The 27,212-nt window shown below is 46.0% G+C and overlaps 2 protein-coding genes across 5 annotated transcripts in view; both read right to left on the bottom strand.

Moving 5' to 3' along the window:
- LOC147613264 (uncharacterized) overlaps positions 1-27,212 on the bottom strand; it is a 229,187-nt gene that overhangs the window by 177,475 nt on the left and 24,500 nt on the right. For all 4 annotated transcript variants that reach the window (XM_086782544.1, XM_086782543.1, XM_086782546.1 and 1 more), the window contains one exon: positions 783-1,007. In XM_086782544.1, coding sequence (XP_086638670.1) covers positions 783-1,007 — 225 coding nt within the window. The remainder of the gene's footprint in view (positions 1-782; positions 1,008-27,212) is intronic.
- LOC147613265 (uncharacterized) lies at positions 20,980-22,378 on the bottom strand. Its single transcript, XM_086782110.1, has one exon. The coding sequence runs from the start codon at positions 22,303-22,305 to the stop codon at positions 20,980-20,982; it is 1,326 nt and encodes a 441-aa protein (XP_086638236.1). The 5' UTR covers positions 22,306-22,378.

The following is a 27,212-nucleotide window of genomic DNA, read 5'->3' as shown; positions in this document are numbered from 1 at the left end:
GGTGTCCAGGCATGGGTTTCATCATGTGAAATAGAGCTAGGAGGACCAAATAGTTACACCTAGCATACTTGGAAGGCTAGATGCACTGAGGCCATTGAAGGCATGTTGGTGTATAATACACACAACATTTACAGATTTGGAGTGATATCATCCACACCCTCGTGGCCACTTCGGCCAGAATTCGAGGACCTTTGAGGGCTGCCGAGAAAAAGCGCATCCAGTTTATGAGAGAGTGGGATCATGGCATTCTTTTCACTGCCACTCATATGGAACCTGATTGGTTGAGATTTCCATCTTGTTTGGTTTGAAATCTCTGTCTTGTATACTTTTTCGTACTTAATAGAAATCTCTTTTCGGGAAAAGGAAAGCACCACAAAAGAGGTCCATGACAGGTCACTTTTTATGTAAAAAACGGCAAACAATCGTTCGTTACCACACATTCCACATGTGCAAAGATTGTACACAGGCACATCCAGGAGTGAAAACAGGGAGCCTAATCAAAGGGGATTTAAACATCTCACCCCAGCCTGTGAAAACAGAAAATGTCCATCCTTCTTGGACAGACGGTCTCCCCCATCCAAGCGCCCACCCATGCAAAAGGCAGGGATGGTGTTTGTATTCAGAAAACCACTTACTTTGCCAAGGCCCAGCAGGCTCTAGCTAAAATGGAATTGGGCCAAGCCTGCCAAAGTGCAGCATGAGTTTAAGCCCTAAAACCTAAATATATAACATATCACCCACAACAAAAAACCTGGACAGTGATAAATATGGCATGGTCTGACCTTATGATTGAGAACTTTGTCCCTGAAAGCATGAGGTTGGCAAAGAGACTGCAAAACTTGTACAGAAGCTTCGCACTGCTGGGCAATTACTTCTGCCATGGACTCAGCAACAGTTGCAGATACTCTATTGCTCATCAACTTGGAATTCAAACCACGAAGTTTGATCTGTAGGAGTCCAATATCTCGCCTCACTGCATCAAATGCTACATCCATAAAGATATCAACCTGCACCAATATACACAATTTGTGCTCAAAGTTAAGACCAAAAGCGTTGGGAAAGCCACGTTGCCAATTCAAATCACAGCACCAACTCTCTCTCTCTCTCTCTCTTATAAGGCTGGACCTGCAAGGGGTCCACACAAGCTGGCAGACATACGTGTCCCCACCAAAGCTCACCACAATGCCTCAGTTTTAAACAGAATTTTTTGAGACTTTCTGAGGATGGGTACATTGAGGGGCCAGCGTACTTACAGATGCACATGTCATATGCAATGTGGATGGAGATTGGACAGCTGATTGTATCTTCACACTGCCTTAGGGTTGAGTTTTGCAGAGCCGAGGGCATTCCACGAGATGCACATATATGCAAAGATGCACCACTGGCGAGGTGGACGAGGAGCACTATTTTTTGATGCCCACCCTACTGTGAGATCCCAGAGAGATTTCATTGTCACTTCCAGGAAATTCCGCCCCCTCTCACAGGTCACGCAGTATGAGGATCAGAGATATTTAGGCATGTATTTACTGAAGCTTCACCATCACAGAGAGCTTATGCTTAGGCAGCACTCCAAGAGATAGCATCGGTGAGGCACCTGCCAGACCTCAATCAAAGATTTGTATGGGTCATAGCCACCAACAACCGTGGCCTGACAAGAGCAGCAACAAGCCACATCCACCACGGCTTACAGGGACATGTGATCCTTTGGCCCCACCTACATTTGGTGTTACTACTGAGCCTGTGCGATCCCTTCTTAAAGTCACAAGCCCCAAATCTCAAAGGCCTCACCACCTGGCAGCTCTGGATCTAGGATCTCCTTCAACAACATGGCAAGCTCCCAGAAGGAAGCCCTCAAGGCGAGGGAGAACTTCCTAGGATGATACAACTTAAAAGCAATGAAAAAACAAAGCCTATTGGCCATCATCGATCTATCTAGACGGATGATGTCAAACAAAGACTGACGAAAGGATTGACGAAAGCAGTGACAGCGTGCAATCCTTACGGAATCAAAAACCAACAGATTTCATGCATGCCATATTGTCCACAAAGCCCAATATCTAGTCCAGATTAGAAAGGGCTCTGCATGATCCAATCTAGAAGGCCATCTACCAAAAAGCCAGAAAAAATCTAGAGAAGGAATACCCTAGGAATCTGAGTTTAAGAGAATGTGAAATTTGCCAAAGGAAACTTTTGGTCTCTGGACAAGACCAAAGAAGATGCATCACTGTTTCCTTTACGCAGTGACAAGAAGGGCATTTTGCAATAGCTATGTGTCTTTTTTCAAGAAATTCTCCAACTCGGAGAACTCCCAACTAGCATTGCATAAAAATAATCTAGATTTGAGTGGCAATTTACTATGCCAAATTTTCTTAGGTTTTGTGTCCACCATTTAACTATCTTGTGAGGAGCCAAATCTTATTGACTCAATCGACAAACCAAGGTGCAGGAATAGTCAACTTGTAGATTAAAGCAGCCGAAACCTAAGTAAGAGATAGAGAAACTAGGATAAGGTCTAGGATCTCCCCTGTGGAAAATCCAATCCTCCGTCCCTTCACCATCCGGAACAACCGTAAGAGGAGTAAAAAGCTGCAATTGTTCCTGTAACATGCACCCTAAAGGTTTATAGTGCATACCTAGCTGCCAACAACTTTGAGATCAAGGAAAGCACAGAACATTTCCTTCAGCATCAACAACTTGGCAAACCCAAATACCTTTTGTAGAAAGAAAGTAAGCTCACACTAGGGAATGGAGAGCCAAAGGAGCAAGGACTGCACTGCTCCAAAAAGCACTTTCTTGTGTCAAGGTATTGCCAATCTGAGGAGGTTTACCCGACCACTGATAATATTGCAAACCAAGTTTCCAGTCTCCAAGCAAACGAGAGACATAAAGGCATCCAAAAATCTTACCCTCCACATAGCCAAACTAAAGTTCCCCATGAGTTAGCTGCCATTTGCCAAATGCATCTATGTTTAAAGCAGAGAGCTGCAATCATAAGCATCTTTGCACAAAAAAGGTCAAAAGCAAAGTGGCTTTGTGTGCCATAACATGGTAATGGATATTCAAAATGTTAATCCCTCAATGCGTTTTCGGCGAGCATATGAACTCATACTTGAGGAGACAGAAGGCCTTCCTATAATGAGAATTTTGCCAAAAGATCTCAATGCTTTTTGTCATAAAACAAGAGATTTGTTTTTTAGACCATGCCAGAAGATGGAGAAAAAACAAAATGTAAGCCATCAAAATCGATCGAACTATTCTCACATGAAGTGGCCAAGTAGAGAGTTTCCAATATTCCAACTTAATCATAGTTTTTGCAGCACCCAATCTGTAGCATCATGGAGTGAAAGATTCCATCCCACAGGATATCCCAAAAGTCTAACATGTTGTGTAGGCGATATAATTTTCCCAAGCCATAGAATGTAGTGCCAGTCAATTTCGCTAAGAGGCATAGTTTTGAAAAAAAAAATTTGATAAAAAGACCTGCTACCATTCCAAACATATGCAAGGCGTTCATGAGTCATTGCAGATCCGATTACGTATTCTCAAGAGAGAAGAAAGAGTCATCAGCATATGCCAGAGCAACCAAATGCCGAACAGACGAAGCCCATGTAATCTACCAGCCTCAATGAGCTTATCCCTATATGTCATTTGTTCATCCTTACCAAATCATGATTTCGTTCTTCTTATATTTTTTATTTGCTTATTTGGTATTATATCATTCTATCTATAGTGGGTTTCTCCTATATGTTTAGCCAAGTGGGGGGATTCTCATTGGCCACTACTATACATTCACCTAGTGGGTGTTCCACATCATAATTCACTTTTTAATTCATGTTACTGACATGTGCAAGAGAAGGTTTTGATGATGCTCTTTACATGACAAGTGTAAGAGAAGGTTTTAATGATACTCTTTATATTTACAAGCACAACTTTTCAATTTGTGCCTCTATATTTTGTTAAATCTTGATGAAGCCCAAATCTTGCCTTGTTTGCCTTTTCCCAAAATGCATCTCGCAGTGCTCTCTCGATACAGTCAATAAATTATGTTCTAATTCCCTTATAGACAATTTTCATGATGTTTTTAAGATGTTCAACCCTGTGATTGATTTAAAAGAACTACTTGATGAACATAATGAATACATACTGAATCATATCACATCCTATGAGAGCTTGATAAAGGAGATGTCAGCTGTCATCATTTTTTGCATGTATCAAGTTTTGGAAAAAAGAATAGCCAAACAATGAGGGCAATGGCTAGGAGAGTTCCCAATCTTTCGGAATCTGCATCTAGGCTTCTTCAGAATTGTCCTAAACACAAGGGTGATTGCAAGGTGGTAGAGAAAACAGTTGCTTTTATTTGCTTTCTCTCAAGTATAGCAACCGTAGGGGGTAATGAGGAATCACAAGAAGAGTACGCCTTTCAAAGATTGCAGAAGAGCCAAAGGAAAAGATTGAAGCCTTTCGGGAGTTAGACACGGGCCTATGGGATTGTGCAAGAGCCCTACTCTTGGCTCGGAAGAGATCGTGGAAACCCGATTGTGGTTGGGAGATGAGCTAGCTTGGTTTGGTTTAGTGCTAACCATGTTTGCAGCTGTGATTAGGGTAGATATTGGGAGGGACTTTACATTTTACCGTCACAATGAAGGGTTTATTTCCTGCATGAGAACACAGTCTGAGTGTATAAGGTGACTTATTGAGTGACTCACTTTTGTACTTCCAGTCTTATCTAATTATTGTGTTGTTTCACTCTCCTTCTTGTGCTTTGTGTGCTTCATTACTAATCCTAAATCTAATCATAAACCTAACAAGGACTGGTTTATGCCTATTGATATGTGACCAGAGACCAGTGGAGGGAGAGAGAATGTGGCCATTGCCGAAGAGAGAACATGGACAAGTGGGACAACTCCCTTGAATGGTGGCTCATCTCCAACATCACTTGTTTGATACTATTTTCATCACATTGTGTATGGATATCTGGCTTTGGAAGCCCGTGAAGTTTGTGATCATTTCGCCCAAGATAATAAGCTATTTGAGCAAGGGGCTGGCCATTCCAGGTCTCTGTCAGTGTACTTTCATTTTTCAGCTTTGCAATCTTGTGTTGTGCAGTGGTTAAATTGTCCTTTTTCTTTGAGTGGTAAAGTGTATTAATATGTGTGGTTTGCCGAGAGTGCTGAATCCCATGTATTAGAGCACCCTTGTCTTTTGCTTCTAGCATGGAAGACAGTCTCATTCAGACACTAGCTATTAGTGCATTTGAATCACTATGGACAGCCACTTATGATCGAGGTTCTTGGTTTTCTTGATTTTCTTAATCTTGGTTCTTGGATTTTCTCCATTTTCCCTCCTCTACCTTTCTCCCCTGTTTGTCAAAATGGGCTTGAAGGAATAGATGTCAGAAGCGATAAACAAAGTGGACAGGAGCTTGAAGATCTCCCTGGCTGACCAAAAAAACAACATGGACAGAATCCTAAACCAGCATGAGAAATAGCTAGCAGACCTTAAAAATCAAGGCCCCTTGTCGAGGGAGGAAATCCAGAAGGACTTGGAGGCATTCAAGGCAGAATTACATGCCCAAATGTGCCAAGAAATGGAACGTGTCAAAGAGGAATGCATGATGGAATGAACGTGTCAAAGAGGAATGCATGATGGAATGCATGGCTAAATGCAAAGAAGACATACATCTCCTTAGGGAGAAAGGGGGACAAGAAGTTACAAAGGGAGCTAGAGGATGCCAAGAAAGCAATGATAGCAGAAACACAATTGTGAGAAACCATGGTCACAGGTCCAGGGGAGGGAGTGAGAGTGGAAGGAAGAGATGGAGATATCAAGCCATGGTGTATGGAGCATAGACATGGATGGGGACAAAGATAGCATACAAAACACACACCCCCTGTCATCAATTGGCCAACCATTTGGTCCATCTCCAAATTGGTGTCTCGTTCACTTGAGGCGAGGCCGGTGTCTCATGTGAAGGGGCCAGTATTTTTGCATAACATGGACGGGAGCCAGACTGGTGCCACCCGTGTGTTAGCAGGATGGTGTCGTATGGACGGGAGCCAGACTGGTGCCACCCGTGTATGACCTGGACTATGTTCTATCCATGGGATTGTCACGCCATGGAAGAGCCAGTATTTGTGCCGTGTCTTGCCTATGGGATTGTCACTCCATAGGGAGGCTCCTGCCTGGATTTGTGTCTTACCTATGGGACTGTCACTCCATAGGAAGACCGGGATTTATGTTTTCTGTCATGCCATCATTATGCCCGACAAAAATGTTTAGTACTTGTTCCATGAACGGGAGATATGTCCATGATACTGTTTGCACATGCATTCATGTTTTGCATGTTTGGAACTGTTTTCGCATGACTTGTATTTTTGTGTTTGCCTATTTGACGTGCCACTTATTGAGCGGGGACGCCCGCCAGTGAGTCGTGAAGTTTGCTCTGTCTTCTGACGAGTTTTGTTGCGTGTGAACAGGTGGTAAGTGTATTGCACTTGTTTATTTTATAGCATTCTTTTTAACCTTTGTTTTTATAAGGTTGCAGGTTCACACTCATTAATGAGTGGATACCCTCCCCAAATATTACTTGGTGTCCTTGGTAGGGTGGGCACCCATTTTTGGGCACCCACGTTTGAGTCATGAAGGGTAAAGGGAACCCCTTATGTGTGGAGGTGGGTGCATGGCCACCTACCCACACCCCGCCTCCATGCAAGCTAGGGGGGCCGGCCAGCTGTTGGACGTGTGCCCTCTCCAACACCTACATATGGGCGACCACCTCATCAGCTTGGGGATACGACTGTGCAGGCGACCATCCCATCAGACTCCTCTCCAGCAGGCGGCTGCGCTCCCCTCCACAGGCGGCTGCGCACTCTTCCCTCTTACCAGTAGGCTGCTGCGCCCTGTTGTCCATCTCTAGCAGCTGCACTTAGACGCCTCGCGTATTTGTCTTCCACTGGCGAGCTACAGGTTGGATTGAGATTTAAGTGAAGGACTTTGATGTAAATCTGATAAGGGTTATTCTCTGCTGCTAACACCCGTTCGGTGCCGGGTAGTCCAAGCTTCTGGAGAACCACGGTCCATGGGTGCCGAGATCGGGAGAGCCGGGCGTTAATACGGGAGCGCCTGTTTGTGTGTGGTCCTGGAACACCAATGGGGCGCTCTCTGCGGATTCCAGTGAAGGCACAGGACCGTAGAGACTAGACTACTCAAGTGGACTGCTCTCCTTCGAACATCTACTTCGAGTCTCTTGTTTGGTAACTGTATTCATCTCAGTTGTACATGGACATCATCTGGTTCATTGAACCCATGGAGCATTGTATCTTTTAAATACTCCCAATAATATATCATATATTGAGGGGGGGGGGGGGGGGTCGGCCCGTTCCGGCCCCAGTGCTGGTGTCCATTGATCAACATTTCATTTCATTGCAGTTTTCAGTTGTTATTAAGTTGTCCATTCAAATTGTGATATTTAAGTTGTGCTATTACACGTGTGGGTGTCCAACGGAGTCTATTCCCACTTGACGGGATTGGTGACAACTTAAGTTGTGCTATTACGCGTGTGGGTGTCCAACGGAGTCTATTCCCACTTGACGGGATCGGTTTCACACCCCCTCCCACTTCCTCACCTAAAGCAGGAACAAATAGAGAATGATGAAGAGGAGCCTTTTATAGAAACAAGGCGTTACAAAATCCAAAAGGATCCACAAATACATAATCAAATTTTGGGGGATGACCTAGGGAGTGAACCCCCGGCTCAAAACAAAAAAGGAGACTAGAAGTTGAGGAAGAAGATTCCCTCCCTCAATGGTGATGAAGATCCTTTTGCATTGTCGTTTCCAAGCCAATGTGACTTGGGGCTCATGCATAGTTTTCGAGGAAGATACCATCAACGAAGCCCATGATCCTGAAGAAAATCCCAAAGTTTTAACAATGGGTGCTGCAGTGCCATGGTTCACATATGTGGTGTCGAGGATCCCACAAGTCATGCATGTGAAGGTGTTCGATGAAGACCAAGCAAATTGCTTCATGAAGGAAGCATTACATGTGGCCCATGTGGTTGTCGGAGCAACATTGGTTGAAGCACCTGTTTGTAGCTTGTGCCTCCTCTTTTAAGGATGCAAAACGATGAAAAAGCTTTTGATCCATTGAAGTTCTTACCAAAGGATCAGAGAAATAATGCACTTGATATAGATGATGTTGATGGCTTGTGCTTTGCTGATCTGCAACTTCTCCATGGGTATGCTACTCTTGTATACACGCACGGCTGAATGGACTGTTATGGCAGCAAGTTTAAGGCATCTTGTGCAAGCATAGGAGAGGGCAATGCATGGGGCATCATATATAGGTCATGTAAAAAAAATGCACAGCTGAATGGCAGCTGTTTTTCATTTTTTTACATGATGGGAGGGAAGGCAGCTGGAAGTGCTGCTTATAGCGCTGAAAAACACAGCATACGTGGTGGGTTTCAGAGTTGAAAATGCACCTTTCTATAGTGCATAGAAGCGACTTAGAGGAGGCTGCTTAAGGGAAGTGGGCAGCAGGACAAAAACACATTAAAGAGATGCAGAGATGAGGCGGGCTGCAGATCAAAAATGCAAGGATGAAGTGAGGGAAGCATAGCAATGGAATCAGCCTACCATGTAAGAAACCACATTCGAGGAAGTGAGAGTGGAAGGAATAGATGGAGAGATCAAGCCATCGTGTGTGGGAGCATAGGGACAGAAAGAAAGAAAGAAAGAAAGAAAGAAAGAAAGAAAGTTATATTAACTTCTATGGAAGACCTCAAGGGCCTATGAGACCAAAAGTAATACAATGGTACCATGGATATACTAGGCCATGGAAACTGAAAGAAAAAGTAAAATGAAAACATCTGACAGTACATGTGATCAACAGATGATCCTGTGTAGAGCGAGATATGTTGTGATCAGCTAATGACGATACCTGCCTCGGCCAGAACCGATTTGATGGTGGAGTGAATGTCAGGCCTTTGTGATGGGAGCGTGTCATGTCGGTAGAGAACCTCACGAATCTCTCTGTGTGGTGGAGGGTCCTGATGCTCTGGGTTGGGGATGTCTGGCTCGCAAAATGGATCGAGCTCTCTCGCTAAGAACTCCTCTGGGTTGGGGATGTCTGGCTCGCAAAATGGATCGAGCTCTCTCGCTAAGAACTCCTCTGGGGCATGGAGATGGAGTGTGGGTACAGGTGGTGGGCTCTGATGTCGTAGTAGAGGAACTGTTGTGGGCAGTGGATTCCGATGTGGATGTGTGAACCACAAAGAAATCTGTGAGGTGTGTCCTGTCAAAGCCGGGGCTGTCTCTCAGCATATTGCCTCAACAACACATCCCTGTGTCGTCTGAGCTCCATCAAGTACATACCCAAGCACCTCTAATCCTCAAACTGTATCACCCGTGTGAGCTCTCTCGCTAAGAACTCCTCTGGGGCGTGGAGATGGAGTGTGGGTACGGGTGGTGGGCTCTGATGTCATAGTAGAGGAATTGTTGTGGGCAGTGGATTCTGATGTGGATGTGTGAACCACAAAGAAATCTGTGAGATGTCCTATCAAAGCCGGGGCTGTCTCTCAGCATACTGCCTCAACAACACATCCCTGTGTCGTCTGAGCTCCATCAAGTACATACCCAAGCACCTCTAATGCTCAAACTGTATCACCCGTGTGAGTGGTCCAAATCCCTCTCGGAAAAGGTAGTGGAATCTCCCCCGTATCTCATAGTAAGCCGGGCAACTGAACATATAATGGGCCTTATCCTCTACTGCTCCTATGATGCATATTGTGCATGTCTTCTCCTCATGTGGGACATCCTCAACTCTGCCAGTTCTACTCTGAGGTGGTGGGAGGATACTCTGAGTTGGCCGATCGTGATACGCGTAGCATGTAACATGTGTATCTGTATGTATCCCGGGATCTCAAAGAATCCATCCTCAAAGAGTCTCAAGAAGTGATCTTTGTAGAACTCATACTTCTTACCAATCTCTGACGGAGACACCCATGTTTGGTGTGTGTAGCCCAAGTAGATCTAACCGGATGATCCGGTTGATCTCCTGTCGGTAGGCGGAATCCAGGCTATATACTGAAACAGGGGGAGACAGTCCATCTGTATGCCATGTGCATGAAACCACTCGACTACCCCGGAGTACCATACATGTGTCGGTAATGGTGGTGACCATGTCGCTGAGCAAAAGCGCAGTCCAGCTCGTCTCAATCCTCCCTCTCCCTCTCGCAGTATAATTGCATACACAACTCTAGTGCTAATCGTGGGAGGCGATCTCTGTCAAGTGTGTATACATGTTGAATATAAGTGACAGTTTGAAAAAGGGCATCTGTAACCAGTGGGGCCACCCCAAACTCTGCATGTAGAATGTCATGTGGTACAAATGGCTTACTCCTGATCATGCGTGACAACATCATCACTTGTAGCCTCTCTATGCTCCTTCAATGATCCTTCCCTAGGCCTGGCCCCCAAAAGGCTGCACCATACATAGTCGCTAGTCATACTAGAGTATCAAAGAGCCAGCACTTAATGCGAGTTTCTTGGAAATGTGCTTGGAAACACTGTCTCTCCATACAGGCTAGGGAGGCATGCCCCCTTGCAAGTCGGTCAGTGGCAGCCGTGGTCATGCAAAACAAAGGGCTTGTAAAAGTGACTCCTAGATGACTCCTAGATACACATACTTCTGCACAATTTCCACTGGGACATCTTTGTATATGAAAGAAAATCATGAGGCAACTACCTAAGATGTGTTGAAGACAATAAACGGTCATCGTGAGCTGCGCTCCCCCCTCTTGCTCTGCATCACTATCAGCGCCGCCCCCCCGCCCCCCTCTTTCACCGGCGCCCCCTGCCTTTTTCTTCCACTTGCGCCCCTTCGCCAGCCTTATCTCTCTTCTTTTGCCCCCCTCCGCTTCCGCATGTGTCCCCCCAACCCCCCATCTGCACCCTTTGTGCTTGCCCCTTGCTCCTGTCGCCCTTCTCCTTGCTCCCCCTTTTTTTCTTTTGCTCCCGTCGCCCTTGTCCTTGCTCCCTTTTTTCTTTTTTGCTTTTTTCTCTCGTTTTTTTCTTTTTTCCCTTCCCCCGTTCATGCCTCATGTCTAGTCGCACCCCCCCCCCCTTCTCCCATCGTCATTCGGCAGCGCCCTCAGCTAGTGGGTTGTTCCTTGTTTTCGGCAAGTTTCGGCCTCTTTTGGTCTTCGCCCCTAAGAGGACTCCATGGCAGCCGCTCCGTCTCCCCCGACCAAGGCCGCTGTTACCTGCCTTTCATTTTCCGATGCGGACTTGCAACCTCTCACTACGATTGTTGCATCCCTAGAGGCCTCCACTCTCGTTTGCAAGATTGTCAGTAACCGCCCCGCGCGTGGCCAACTCAGAGATATCCTTCAGGCTAGCCTTCTACGTGCGCCTACAAAGATCGCAGATATACATCCATTGGGGAGTGGCTACTACCACGTTGAGTTCAACTCACCAGCGGCGTCCAATCTTGTCATGCAGGTGAGCCCTGTTGCATTGCGTACGGCCTAGGTCTTCTTTGCACGGTAGCAGCACGGCTTCGACCGGGCATCTGACCCTCTAGCTAGAGTTTCAAGCTTTCCCATGACAGTATGCTTTCCACGCCTCAAGAAGGAATACCTTCCTCTTCTCCCGATGATTGGTGGTGCCATCGGGAGAGTGATGGAACCCCCCCCCCCCCCCCCCCCCGGTTGCATCGACCCTCGCACGAGCAGCCGGGATTCCATCTCTCCATATATGTGTTGTCTTGCCGGATTCCATGCCTCACATGATATCTATTCCCAGCCTTTGGGGCGCCCCCATTATGCACAGTGTGTACTCCAACCTTCCAGGCCAATGTTTCATTTGCAGGCAGATGGATCATCTAGCTAGAGCTTGCCTTGGGTGTCAGTCTAGGAGACCGCCTCCGGTGGTTCCCCCTCAGACTTCCCGCTCAAATCCGCACCAGCGGGCAGAGGGAGGCCCAGGTTCTCAGGCCGAGGAGCACCAGGTACCGACCATGAACAACCCATCAGCCGGAGAGTGGCGGAAGGTTGGCCCCTGCCCGGGTCACCGGCCGAGCATCAGAGCTGAGCATCGCCGCCGTGCGCGCCAAGCTGGCAACATGCAGGAGGATTCGGTTCTATCAAAGAACCGTTTCGAGCACTTATCACAACACCCGCCCGCAGATGGCAGGCCCCGTCTAGTCCTCACAGAGAAGACCCCGACCCCCCCCCCCGGCGCGCGCGATGTGGCGACCGATTCCTTATCGCGATTCCTCTTCTGGCCCCCTCAGTGCCCAATGGGGACGGTTGACCCCAACGTCAAGCCTTCCCCAGCAACCTTTCTCTCAGATGGATGCCTCTCCGCAATGTCTCTCTCCAACCTCTCCGGCTTCCCGCTCCCCCACCCTTGCCTCCGACTCTACCCGCAGTCGCTCCTTCTACACCCCTCTCTACATCAGTCCATTTGAATGTAGTCTTCTTCTTTGTCAAGTCATGCAAAGGAGAAGCAATCCATGCAAAGTGCCGAATGAACCTCCGGTAATAAGAGCATAATCTAAGAAAACTACGGATCTCATGCACTGATCTCAATTCGGGCCAATTCCAAATTGCATCAATCTTTGCAGGATCCATCCGCACTCCATCTTTTGACACAATATGCCCAAGATAATAATCTCTAACAAGAAGAACTCACTCTTCTTTGCATTTATGAAGAGTTTATGCTTACAGAGTTCTTTAAAAACAATAGCCAAATGAGCTCTATGCTCTTCTTCGGTCTTTGAGAAGACTAGGATATCATCAAAGAAGACACCCGTAAAATTTTTATACCCACAAAATATATGATCCATCATTCTATTGAATGTAGCCGGGGCATTCGTAATACCAAAAGGCATAACAAGATACTCATAAAGCCCAAAAGTTGTCTTAAGAGCAGTTTTATGTACATCCTCAGGCACCACACTCACTTGATGATGCCCACTCTTGAGATCAATTCAACTAAGGCATGCCGATCCATCCGACTTTTCAAGGATGTCGTGTATGCGTGGAATCAGAAAAAGATTCTTGATAGTAAGCTTATTCAAAGCTCTATAATCCACACACATACAAAAAAGATCCATCCTTCTTTTGAACCAAGAGGACGGGTGAACAGTATGGGGAAAAGCTTGGCTGAATCAAACCCTTCTCAAGAAGCTCATTTACATGCTTCATGATCTTCTCTTTTTGGGATGCACTTACACGATGCTCGCCTATTAGATGGTAAGCTACCCGACACAAGATCAATGCGATGATCTTCCGGTCGTACGGGTGGCAACTCATTTGGTAACTCATCAGCAAAACAATCATTGTACTCTTGCACGATAGGCTGGCCTATTAGGTGGTGAGCTACCTGGCACAACATTAATGCGATGATCTTCCAGTCGTACAAGTGGCAACTCATTTGGTAACTCATCAGCAAAATAATCATTGTACTCTTGCAAAAATTTCAGCCTATGATTACTAAGAGTGTTTACATGTACATTATTTTCTTCAACATGTTTCCGTACAAATATCAAGTATGCAAAAATACTCTTTTTCATTACTTTCTTAATTTGTACATAAGATAACAAGGGGAATGGTACCACCCTCTTCACTAGCATCAATCACATGCTCTCGGCCTTTATGCATGAAAGTGATCCTGTTGGTCTTGTAAGCCTTGCATGGATCAATGCATGTATGCAAGGGCTTTCCAAGCAATACATCACAACTGTCACATGCACTCTGCATTGTAGTGCATGGTAACAAACTGGCTCATCATCATCAGTGCAACATTGTGCAATATTAGTTCCATTCAAGATGATATTTGTCGTATGACGTGACCCCATTGTAATCCTCAATCGAGGATAAGTCAGGTACGAGCTACGTAGGTCATTCTCAACCATAGCAAGTCAACCAGTCAGTCTAAGTCCCTTAACCCACTTAAAGAGACGCATTCATGCATATACAGTCAGTAGAAACCTTAGGGTTTGCATCAGAAAGCATTCTGTATATTACACATCACTCATCCATTGCATCTAGACCATGGCAAACACCCCAGATATCATCTAGTATTTATCAAGATATTTACTAGGATTTTTCTGATATTTTTCCCATCATTTTCAGCATTTTACACATCATTTAGGCATTTATGTCGGACATAAGCAGTCGGCCAGCTCAGTAGCCAGCCGACTGGCTCCTTGTGTCCATACAAATAGAGTTCTTGCATAATCATTCATTCATTCATCATGTTCAACAAAGGAGCATTCAAGCACTTGTCATCCTCAGTACTAGAAGCATAAGCGATTGCAGTTTCAGCCCTATTCTCTCAGCGTTTTCCTCCTACAGTCCTAGGTGCATCAACGCATGAGCATTCAGGCCCTACATCAGCAAAACGCAGCAGTTTCAGCATTCAGCCTTGCGTTTTCTGCATCCATACAATTTTCAGCATTCATCTATTCATCGTTTTGCTCCAGCCACTTGGTGAAGGTAAAACGCAGCATTCATATTCATTTACAGCATTCATACTCAGTCTAGAACAGTCCCAAACAGCCCCTCTCTCAGCCCTAGCTTTGCATCCCTCCCTCATTCCATTGGGAAGAGTGCATAGGCTCGAGATTGGAAATCTTTGGTGCTTCTATAGCAGTGCACAATTCAGCCCAACACTTGGTCTTCAGAGGTCTTGCGTTTGGCTTATCATCAATCACACTGTCAGTCTCTTTAAAGATAATAAAACAAATACTATCTCGGTAACGGGATAGGGGGCCCTTCAATGGGTAATTCGGGACCCCATACGGTGTACAGTTCACATCTCTCTCTCTCTTATATCTCTCTAAAGTTTGAAGTATTAAAGTGGATTGCTAAACTCGCGAGACTCAGGATAAAGAAGACGGTGTGAGCATTTGTGTGACAGATCCTCCAATACGAATACTTATGCTGCATGTTACATTGGTATCAGATTCAACTTGTCCACACACACCGTATCCTAGCGTGAGGGCATCCTTGGATGGTCAGATTGCGTTCCGGCACGACCACCGACTTCAGCATCATGCCTAAAGAGGAGAGTACCCATCAGCTGGAGAAGTCTCCCCCGAAGGAGACCTTGCTCTTCCGACTACAGCAGACACCATAGCTGTTCTCAGAGCTCAGAAGTAGTTGCTCATGGAGTGCCTCCAACTCTTGGAGGCAGCAGCAGCACGTCCTCCTCCGCCTCTAGCAACCCCCGACTACATCTCCCTCTTCTTTCAAATGGAACAACAAAGGAGAGAAGACGAGGCCCGAAGGAGAGAAGAAAAAGCAGAAGCAGAAGCAAGAAAACAACAAGAAAAGGCAGAAAGATGGAACTATGAGAAAGCCCGACGCAAGATCGACGAAGACCGGTGTCACGCTGAACTCGCCGCTCGGGAGCACCAATGAGAGCACGATCGAGAACGTATGTTAGTCGAGCACCAAAGGGAAAAAGAGGCCATTCATCTTAGATACCAGCACCTCTCTTCAGCTTCCCCCGCCTCAGGTGCCACCAGCCAGCAGTCCGCAGCATAAACTACTGTCATTCGCAGTGTAATATGCAACGGAAGTCTTTGTATTCGATGATCCTGTCACACAAATGCTCACACCGTCTTCTATATCCTAAGTTTTGTGAGTTTAGCAATCCACTTTAAAACTTCAAACTTTAAAGAGATGAGAGAGAGAGAGATATGAGAACTGTACACCAGATTAGGTCCTGAATTACCCACTAAAGGGCCCCTTATCCCGATAACGAGATAGTATTTGCTTTATTACTTTAGAGAGAATGACTGTGGACTGTAGATAAGCCAAACGCAAGATCTCGGAGGATCGGAAGCCTGCCTGAACTGTACACGGCTATAGAAACACCTCAATGAACTGATCTCGAGCCTATGCACTCTTCCCAAGGGCATGAGGAAGGGCTGCACACCTGAGGCTGAGAAAGGACTGCTGTGGACTTTTCTAAGCTATGTAACTATGCTGTAAATGCCTATGAATGATATGTTACCTTCACCAGATGACTGTAGCATGTATGGATGATGCAAAGAAGGTGGTCCACTGCTCTATGACTGCTGCAGAACTGAAAACGGAAGGTAATACTGCTATAGAATTGTAAACGCAAGGTAGGACTGGACTGAACACCTGCCAGCTCTGTTAAGTGCAGAAACGCAGAGATCTTTGCTGTCTGGGGCCTGCTGAAGTGCTATCTGGCTGCGCCTAGATCTGCAAGGACTGTAGAGCTGCTGGGCAGTGTACTTGGACTGCTACGTTGAACTGCAGGTGCTGTTGGACTGCTGCGTTGATCTGCAGGGGCTGATTGGAAGAAAAACGCAAGATCTCCAAGGTGGAGAAGCAAACGCAGAAGCTCCAATAGGGTTGGATTAGTCTAGGGCTGAAGGTGTGGATGCTCCTTAGGCTGAGGATGAAGGGCGCCTATCTTCTGAAGATTGAATGGTAGAACTAAGCCCTATGCAAGCCTATTTATACTAACTAGGGGCTGGTCAAGTTGGCTGGTCCTTTATTTAATAAAATTTATGTTTATAAATGACATTAAATGCTAAATAAATACCATAAAATATGGGAAAAATACCAGATAAATCCTAGTAAATTCCCTAAGGCTTCTGGGATGTTCTAAATGATGCACAAGCATATGAATGCATATTATGCAAGATGCAGAGTGCTTTCTGATGCAAACCCTAAGGCTTCTACTGACTCTACATGCATGAATGATTCTCTCCAAGTGGGTTAAGGGACTTGACTGACTGACTGACCCGTTAAGGCTGAGGAATGACCTACGTAGCTCGTGCCTGACTTATCCTGGAATGAGGATGTACAATGGGGTCACGGCGTATGACAAATATCATCCTACTGGGTTCTAATAATGTACAAATGTTGCACTGTTGATCATGATCATTGAGTGCAGAGTGCATGTGACACGCAGTCAACCAAATTTCAGTAAATATGATGGTAAGTGTGATCATTTAGCAGTTAATCAGTTTATTCATCAATTTACTGCTCATTTTCCATTAGCTAGGATCACAGATCCTCAGGATAGAGTCCACGTAGCGGCTCCCCACCTCACTGGTGAGGCAGTCACTTGGTGGCAGCATTGGTCTAATCTTTAAAGATACAGACCAGACCACAAGTGTCACAGCTTTTAGCTGGGATACCTTTGTCCATGACCTAAAGACCAAATTCCTCCCGCCCCAATACATGACCGGTCTGGTAGATGAGTTCTATGGACTCAGATAGAACGGATCCCCAGTGCTTCAGTTTTCCAGCAAGGTTATTACTTTAGCACAGCAGTTAGGGCTATCTGCGCAGGCCAAGATGGAGCAATTCATTCGTGGATTGGATCCTAACATTCGGTTCACAGTTCGTAACTTTAAACCCAGTACATATGACCGGGCTTTGACTCTCGCTCAGAATGAAGAAATGAAGATGAACAGAGACAAGCCCAAGCAGTCATCCCAGTCCAGTACCAAACCCCAACAGCAGCAATAAGCTGCACAACCAGGGAAAGGTAATGCATCTTCTAAAGATGCTAAGAAGGACGGCAGTAATAGCTCCAGTTCAGGGCGTAAGAAAGATAAAGAATCTATGCGTAAGAAAACCCCCGATGAAAAGGCTAAAGCAGGCATTACTGGAGGTTATCTTCCTCCAAAGGAGCAAAAGAAGTATCAGTCAAAAAACAGATGTTTTTTCTATCACATCATAGGGCATGGTAAGAAGGATTGCCACAAATGGCAAGCGGAACAAGCCGCCAAAGCTCCTTCTACCACAGTTGCCACAGCATTCCCAGCTCCTCCAGCCTTGTCTACTACCACCAGTGCGGTTCAACTTTTACCTTCTATGCATCCTATGCCATCCGTGGTATTTGATGCTAAGCAAGAGGGTGAGAACGATGCTGCACAGAAAAGCCTCATCCGAGCTTATGGCTCTGCCAAGGGCCGACAGTTTGTAGTCCTTTTCGATATGGGTAGTTCTGAGGATGCCATCTCTCCCCAGTTGGCTAACAAAATGAACTGCACATTAATCCCATATCATCTGGATGTGGACGGGTTCACACCTGGTCTCCGCACCCACATTTCTCAGAAGACACAGCAATTTGCCTTTGAAGTTCAAAAGGCCTCATTCCAAAGAGATTTCATCCTCTTGCCTCTGTTGGGGTGTGACATGATCTTAGGAATTCAGTGGTTTCGTCAGTATGAGCCGATTCCCAATTGGGGGTAGGACACTTTTACTATCTGTAAAGGTTTTCCTGAGCCTGTCATGATTCGTGGGGATAGAAGCATTCCTCGTATCCCATTGATTTCGCATCTCCAAGCCCGACGAGCTATCCGCAAGGGAGCAGAAGGAGCACTACTTTATGTTCGTGCTGAAACAACCTCTACCTCATCGGTAGCATCCATCTCCTCCTCAGTCCCTCAATTAGCACACCTCCTGTCCAGACATCAGGACATTATGCTTAGGGATGATCTCCCGCCCAGACTCCCACCCTCTTGCCCTGAGGACCATCATATTGATTTGGTCCCAAGATCGGATCCTCCTAGCAAGTTTCCCTATCGTCTTTCCAAGACTTTAGAGGGAGAGTTAGAAAAACAGTTATCTGAGCTCCTCCGAGCCGGATTTATTCGGCCTTCTTCCTCACCATTTACTGCACCCATCCTATTTGTATAAAGAAGAACAAGTCTGCACGCCTTTGTGTAGATTACAGGGCATTAAATAAACTCACCATTAAGAATAAGTTTCCTATGCCAAGGATTGAGTACATTTTGGAGCGTTTAGACGGTACTAAATCTTTCACTAGGATCAACCTCAAGAGTGGTTACCATCAGGTCCGCATTTTTGAAGCTGACATTCCAAAAACAGCTTTTCGGACAGAGCGTGGTCACTACGACTTCGTAGTCATGCCTTTTGGGTTACAAATGCACCCACAACCTTCAATAAAATGATGTCCAAGATTTTCACAGTCCACATTGGAAAGTGTGTTTTCATATTCCTTGATAACATACTAGTCTTCTCAGCCACTGCAGAGCAGCATGAGAAAGATGTGGAGAAAGTCTTGCAACTTTTGCGAGATAATGAGCTCTACATAAATGCCAAAAAGTCTGTCTTTGGTGTTAAAGAAGTTCAATATTTGGGCTATATCTTCGGTTCCGATGGGATTAGACCGGATCCATCAAAGGTTCAGGAGATCTTAGATTGGGACATTCCTAAGACCGCCCAAGAAATCCGCTCATTCGTAGGTCTTTGTCAGGCCTACAGTACCCATGTCCATCACTTTTCCAACCTTGCAAAACCTCTTACCGACTTGCTCAAGGGGGTGAAGACTCGCAAGCAGGAAGTCTCAGTTACAAGCAAGGCACTTATGCATTCCGTGCACTCCAAAAAGCCGCCTCAGAAGCGCCTGTATTAAAGTTAGCATCTTGGGATGAGCCTTTCGAGGTCATTACTGATGCAAGCAACGTAGCCATAGGTGCAGTTCTCCAGCAGGACAATAGACCCGTGGCATACTACAGTAGAAAGTTGGATGTCACCGAAAAGAATTATTCGGTATATGACAAAGAGCTTATGGACAGGTTTTCACAGTAAAAACAAACCACCAAGCACTTAAGTGGTCTCAAACTATGCCCAGTGCCCAATGGAGTGATCGATAGGCCAGGTGGAGTCAACTCTTCCAACAGTTTGGAGGAATGATTGAATACATCCTTGGTAAGCATAACCCAGTGCAGATGCTCTTAGTCGAAAGGCCAGCATCCAGGCAATCCAAGAATCTACTATTCTCGAAATCACGGGGAAGGACTTAGATAGTATGAAAGACCAATATGTCGACTCCCCTGAGTTTGGTACTCAGTACAGTTTGGCCCTCAATTCTGAGCCAGGCCATTATTTAGTACAGAATGGTTGGTTGTTCTTCAAGAACCGCCTCTCTGTCATTCGAGAAAAGCATTCCGCTCTTCTCCATGATGCCCATGACTCCTTAGTTGGAAGCCATAGGGGTATCAACAGTACCCTCGAGAAATTAGAACGGTCCTTTTATTGGCCAAAGATGAGGCATGATGTCTATTCACATGTTCAAGCCTGTAAGATTTGTCAAAAAGTAAAGGTTCCGCATACAAAGAAGGTTGGTTTACTTCAACCTTTGCCTATCCCCGAAGGACCTTTCATCGACATATCTATGGACTTTGTAGAGCCTCTACCAGCATCTACCGAATCCCGCAACACTCAGTGTTTTACCATTGTGGATCGCTTCAGTAAATTCTCCATGCTCATCCCATGCAAGCATACGGCCACAGCCGAGGATATAGCCCGTCTGTTTCTCAAGCATTGGTACCCAATTTGTGGTTTGCCTAGCACCATTACATCAGATAGAGATTCCAAGTTTACCTCACATTTCTGGAGGGCATTATTTGAAAACTTCGAACCTAAGTTGCAGTTGTCTAGTGCATTCCATCCACAGACAGACGGCCAAACATAAATTTATAATCAGTTGGCCTTTGATGTTCTCAAGTCATATTGTCATGACCAGCAGTCCAAATGGGAACATTATCTTCCATTGGTCCAAGCTATCTTGAACGACACTCATTCATCCAGTGTCGAACGGACTCCATATGAAGCAACCTTTGGTCGCCGTTTCTCTTCTCTTTTGATGAGATTGGTATCTCCATCTCTAGAGGCTAATAGAAACACGGATACATTTTCCGAGATCACTGAGTCAGTCAAGGACCGCTTGACCAAAGCATAGGAAGCATATAGCAAACAAGCGAATAAGTCTAGACGAGATGTCACTTCAAGGAAGGGGATTGGGTCTATCTGCATATCATGAAACAAAGATTGAAACAAACCAATTGTTGGCGGACTACATGGAAGCCATGAACCTTCCGCCAAGCTAAGCAGGAGGGAATGTCACATGCACTCTGCACTGTAGTGCATGGTGACAAACTGGCTCATCATCATCAATGCTGGCCATAGGTAATATCTGCTTTCTTCTTCTTTAGGTCTTCTAAAAGGCTATAAGCAGGTTGCCCTTCTCCTAGATGGAAGTCGTCCATGGTGACCTTCCTTCTTCTCCTCTTTGCTTTAGCTTCACCTTGTTTACTCGACTCTCCTATTTCCATCGGTGCTTTCCCTTTATCCATGTCTTTTCTAGTCTTCATTCTTGACTTTTCTTCCCTACAGGCCTCTTCAGTTTCTGACTTTTGTGCTCTTTTCCTTTTGTATGCCAACACATCGGCCTCATCCTCCTCATCACCTTCTTCAACAGCTTCCAATATCCCAACAGCAAACTGTGGTGGTGCCTGGGCTTGATTTTGGCCCTGCTGCTGCGCTTGCCCTTGAGGTACCTGTACATTGACATTGCCCTCTCTCACATTATTTCTTTGCCTCGGGGCTATGGGATATATACCACCTGGCTCTCTTCTTGGTAAGGGACATTGGGGAGAATAATGACCCCTCTCTCCACAATTGTAACATTGGACATTTTCATTGCGAGGTCTTGGGGCTCGCTCTCCTTGAGGACGCCTCACCTGCTGTTGTTGAATTGCTTGCATAGCAATATTAAGGCTTCCAATTCGGTCTGTTAACCTCTGTATTTCCTGTTGAAGGGTCTCTTGACCTTGAGTAGGATCAGCTACTTTTGGAGCTTCCACATGAAGATCTCTTTCACGATGCACATCCATAGGTAGAGGCTTTACTAATTCTCCAAAGGACACAAGAGATCCGCCATAATGGAAAGGAACATCCCTTTCTTTACTCAGCATTTCCTGCTTCCTTATCTTCTTTCTCCACTGCTCCTTGGCTATCCTCACAGCCTCTTCATACGTTCCTGGATCCTTGAGCTCTACCTTGTCTTTAATGCTCTTATGTAAAAGACACACAAACCTGTCCTTCTTCAAGAAACCAAGAGGTACTTGATTCTCTTCCAGGCCTCTTAAGATTCTCCTCCAGCAAGCTTCAAACCTGTTTACCTGTTCATTGATATCTCGGTCTTCTCCTTGCTGCAATCTACTCAATTCCTTCCATAGTTCCTCGGGAGCATCAGCTTTTTCAAATCTTCCTCTTAATGCTTCACGGAGTTGAGCCCAATTACCTTTTTGCGCCTCGGTGAGCGTATCTTCGTACCATACTCGAGCCTCACCCTCCATTAGCAAGCTCACAAGACGTAATTTGAATCCATCATCATCTCTATTACTCTTCAGAGCGGTCAACTCGACATGTCGTATGAATTTGTCCACATCTTCGCCTTTTCCGCCCTTGAAAACCTCAAACACCTCGCCAGCCATAGGCCTTGAGTTGATCTACAAGCGATTATCACCCTGTAGACCTCTTAGTTGAAGCTGCCTTCCAATCCTCAGTGGGGGCACCAAAAAGGATGAGAGAAAGAAAATGGGAGATGCCTCTATAGTATATTCCTCCTCACACACCTTGAGATGTATACACACCCAGACAGAAAAAACTTATGATTACCCCCTTGGAACATCCAACAAAGTCCTCCTAGATGACAACCACATCGCAATCATCCCAAGCCGACACCTTCCTTGCGAAGCTCATCTCGAGTAGATGTCCGTAGAACTCTCATATGCATAAAACGGAGTTCGGTAGGGGAAGATACCAGCCGTTGAAGGTAGGTAGGTTCGCTAAAATGCCCAAAAACACGCTCTCTGGAAAGTTTTTTTTTTAGTCTAAAAGAGCCATGTACTTATTAGCGCAACCCTCTTGTACATCAATATTGCCAAGCTTGTAACTTGAGTGTCCAGGCTTCAACTCCAGAGCAAGAAAGTACACCGGTAAGCTCATAGTACCCACTTTACAACTGAATGGTCCCACACTTTATCGGACTCTCCATCCCATAGTGGCACTTAGAATAAAAGTTGCAGCGTCATGGCATACTTTGCCACCTTCAACTGGTCATATTTCTCTGCAAACTCAACCAAATGGAGTGCTGTAAAGCACAACACGTACATCATATACACCTCCATCAAGCAGGTGGTCTTACATAGCATCCATCTACCTGCATACCCTCCATATGAGCTAAAACCAATGGAATTTAGGCTGCAATCACATAGCCTCAAACTTCAAACAGCCATATCTCACAGCCATGGACTTCAAAGGATAAGTTGTAAAGCACAATAGGAGGAGTACATCAAACACCATCATATGAGCCTACTGACCACCACTTTGGACACATGTTCACCTCCTGAATACATAAGCTCTCGGACATCATATAGCCCCCTTATGAACATAGGTAACCACAAACGTATGTACATAGGCAAACCATAAACCATATGTACAAGGCCACAAAACTGGCGCTTATTCCAGCCACAACAACACCCATATGTACAGTGGCAAAAACAGCATCTAGTAAAAACAAAGACCTGTTGGGGGTGGCTAGCTGCACCATATAAAAATCCACACAACGTGTACACTCATGTAAGCTAATATCCAAGTGACCTAGCGAGGCCCATGCTCAAGGCTAATAGAATGTGCAGCGGAAGAAGGGAAAGTGGAAACACAGGAGAGAGAGTGAGAGAGAGAGATGGAGAGGAAACACAGGTGAGAACCTGCTCTCAATATCATCATCCAAAGGAATACATGTCCCGAGCAAGAGGGGAGAAAACCTCGTATGTGAGGGACTGCAGTAAATAATGCTAAGCAAGCAGTGAGAAATGAGGGAGGCAAGCCAGCTATATATATGTCCATGAGTAGGCAGCCGACTGGTGATAAAAAACTTCCACGACTGGGAAAATACCCAAGACTCCATAAAATGGGGAATAAAGTGGGAAAATATATGTGAGGGGTGACCAGCCCCTCTGACTAACATGGTCAGCCCTAGAGGCTAAAATAGGACACCAAACAGGAAGCCAGCAAGAAGGAGATGATGTCTAACACCCCCTCTCAGCACCGGACGCTGTGTGAACTCCAAGAAACCAGAGACGCCGTCCTCAATCAAAGATGAAAGATTGCAGAAACAGGTACCAAGCAAGCTCCACAAGTAATCTCCTCAGTAGCTCAGCTACAAAAGCTACCAGGTACACCGCTCCTCTGGAAGAAAACAACCATATAGGCTGCGACGTGCTGCTCCAAATAATGGTTCCAAACCCAAGTGTAAGAACATTGCCCGAAGTCGAATGTCCTGTATCTAGCCTAGAGAAGGTATGAAAAACCTCATAACCAACCAAGATCAGATCTTGTATATAATCAATCCTGGGAGAAGTAAACTGCTCCTCAAACCTCAAAAGAAATAGAGTCAATCTGCTCCAACTCTGTACCAAGAGTAGCCAAATGCTATACAAAATCATCCTCTGAAAAGGTCGGCATCGCAAGATGTAAAGATATGTAGAAAAGATGGGGTCCCTCTGCTCAAACGTTGTACCATGAATTGCCCAATGCTGTACATAAGTACACGCCATTGAGGTGGGCATCGCAAGATAAAAGGACTGGACATCCCCCTCTGAAAAAAGATATCGTCGGACTGGTACAAGCCCAACCTGATTCTGATCCAAATCCAAAAAACTCTGGAAGTACCATTGTGCCCCAGGCACGGTAACCACAGATCCAAAGCATCCCACTGGGTCCAAAAAATAATCCTCCAAAACAACAAACCTACAGAACTGGCAACGGGAGGGGCATCCTCAGAAGCATCACAAAGAGAGGCAGAGGTAGACTCCTCATAATGAGGAAGGGAAGCAGGAATATAAACTGCAATGGTAACAAAGTCCTCAAAAGCATCAAAGATAGTAGAAGACTATTCCATAAGTAGAATCAGATCCCAAGAATCAGCAACAGACAAATGATCCATGTGAAAGGATCGCACCTCAAAGGGCAAAACACCCTCCTTGTTCTGCAAACACTGCAAAGAACACAGGCTCAGACACAATAAACTCTACTCAGACAAATGATCCATGTGAAAGGATCGCACCTCAAAGGGCAAAACACCCTCCTTGTTCTGCAAACACTGCAAAGAACACAGGCTCAGACACAATAAACTCTACTCAGGATCTCTGAAAAGATCACCTGCTCTCCTCCAAAATCTGTAAACTCCTGTCACAGAAAGTCTCCACAGATACAAATTTGTGGTGATGGCTCTCACATGCGGGGGGTCTATAACAATGGATCCATCTGGGCCTCGCAACCTTGGGATACCCTCTCTCTGTCTATGTTGGCCTGCAATCTCAAAGAAATCTCCATTGACCTTGTCTCCAATCTGCACCCAAAAAGAGGCTCTGGTCTGGTTTCTGTACTCCACGCGCCCCTCCTCAATAGATTTGAGCTCCATACGTCGGCATCAAACTGATCTCAATCCACTGGCTATCTGATGCACTCTCCTGCAGCTACTGTAGAGAAGCAAGACCCCTACGAACACTCCTCTCTTACTCTCTGAAGCCGGTCAATCTGCTCTATGCTCCCTCTTGTAAAAGACTGCTAATCTCGCCAAGGCTTGCATCCAGGACTCCTGCAGCTGATCCTGAGTGAAAATACAGCCTCCCAAATCCCCTCTATCTTGCAGCATATCTCTGGGTTGTGAATGAGGCTATCTGGAATTCGGGTAGTCATCTGTATGTCTTGTCTCCAGGGGTCATCCAAGGGAGAATAATCGAAGCGTGGTCGGAAAAAGAAGTGCGAGCCAGTATACCAATCATGCCACCATGCTTACAAGCCCACCCGTCAACATAGAACCGATCGAGCCTGGAGACGTGGCGGCATTCCTCCTATCAGATCAAGAGAAACACAAACTCCCAAGAATTACGTACGAACTCTGGAAGATGTCAAGGGTCCTGTCCCCTTAGGGCTAAGATCACCTCCTCCCATGCCAAGTACCTTGCACCTACTATAGTGTCCGTGCCACCTTCGAGTCTGTCGTTGTCGGTCGACCATTTTTCAGAGGGACGGATCAGCCATTGCGGGAGGATCTTGTAGAGCAAGAGACACACCTTCTAGTCCCTCTCTTTTGGCCCATCTAGGACAGAGGGAGTATGCATTTCCATTAGTCTGTCCCTCTGAAATATGGTGCTCCTATAAGAAGAGAATGCCAATGGGTCCACCAATTGCTGCTGCTCTATGGAGCTCCTCTCTAAGGACACCACGCCTCTAGAAGCATTGCGGGCCCTCCAACTCCTAGATATTCCATGACACAATCCTCATAGCCAAGAGAGGTGAGAAGTGGAATTGTCGAAACTACCCTCCACTCGAAGAGCCTTGGGCATGGGTTTCGATGGAGAGTAATCACTGTCAGTCTTGGGGCAAAGCCACGCCAGATGGGCACGTATCATGGCCTCCATGTGGACCCACTCTGTTTGAGCCCTAGAGTATGCATACTCCGGACTCTATCTGTCATAGTGCAAATATCTGTAGAATGGGAGAAGTGGGTCTGCCAGAAACATGTAGGAAAACAAAAGTAGCACCTCCAGACTAGATCTCCCATGCGTGATCCCTGAGAACGGAGCTACCCAACACCATCCGAGCCAAAGACCAGAGGTGGGTAAGTACATCTATGATGCACAAGTCATGCGTATGATGCGTAAGCTCTATGACCTGCGCCTATATAGCAGTGGATACTGACTCCGTACTCCAATCCATCTCTTGTGCTGCACTTAGGGGGAAGGAGGAGATCATCGCTCCACTCTCTTGGGTGGACAACCAAGAGTGGTATAACACGACACAAATGTAGATGGGAGCCATCGTCTCCTCGAACATGTCAGCTCCATCAACGGGGAGACACTGGACAAAACTATAGTCAACTGGGGGTCAACTAGCCACTCTGGAGGGAGAGCCTGCACCGGAGAGGCAACAATGGTCATCTCTATCGGCTCCAAAAAATGATGAATCAACCGACGGACAGAGCTGGCCGGCTCGCCACCCCGGATCTAGCACAGCCGGAGGGCAACGGGAGTACTCTAAAGGGGGAAGGGGGGGATCTGGAACATCCAGTGCAAGTGCAGAGGGAGCTGTACGGGGGAGAGTCCAGGCAAACTGCGAGGGAGGGGGGAGGGCTACGAGGCCGGCCCCGCTACAGGCACTAAAGGGTCCGAAATCTCTACAAGCTAAAAACCTAGAGGGGGGTCCCAACGAAGTAATAGTCTCTAGAGGGGGAGGGGGGGGTTTCCTCAAGGGAACTGCGGGGGCCCCATCACCGTCAAGGGGCTGCTACGATAAATGCTCCCAACGGTTCTCTGACAAAACTGTAGCCTCC

The sequence above is a fragment of the Cibotium barometz genome, chromosome 44 (genome assembly GCF_041138505.1).
Source record: "Cibotium barometz isolate CiBa-2024 chromosome 44, ASM4113850v1, whole genome shotgun sequence".
NCBI lineage: Eukaryota > Viridiplantae > Streptophyta > Polypodiopsida > Cyatheales > Cibotiaceae > Cibotium > Cibotium barometz.
Note: the sequence above shows the minus strand (reverse complement) of the source record. Positions and strands in the feature narration are given on the sequence as shown.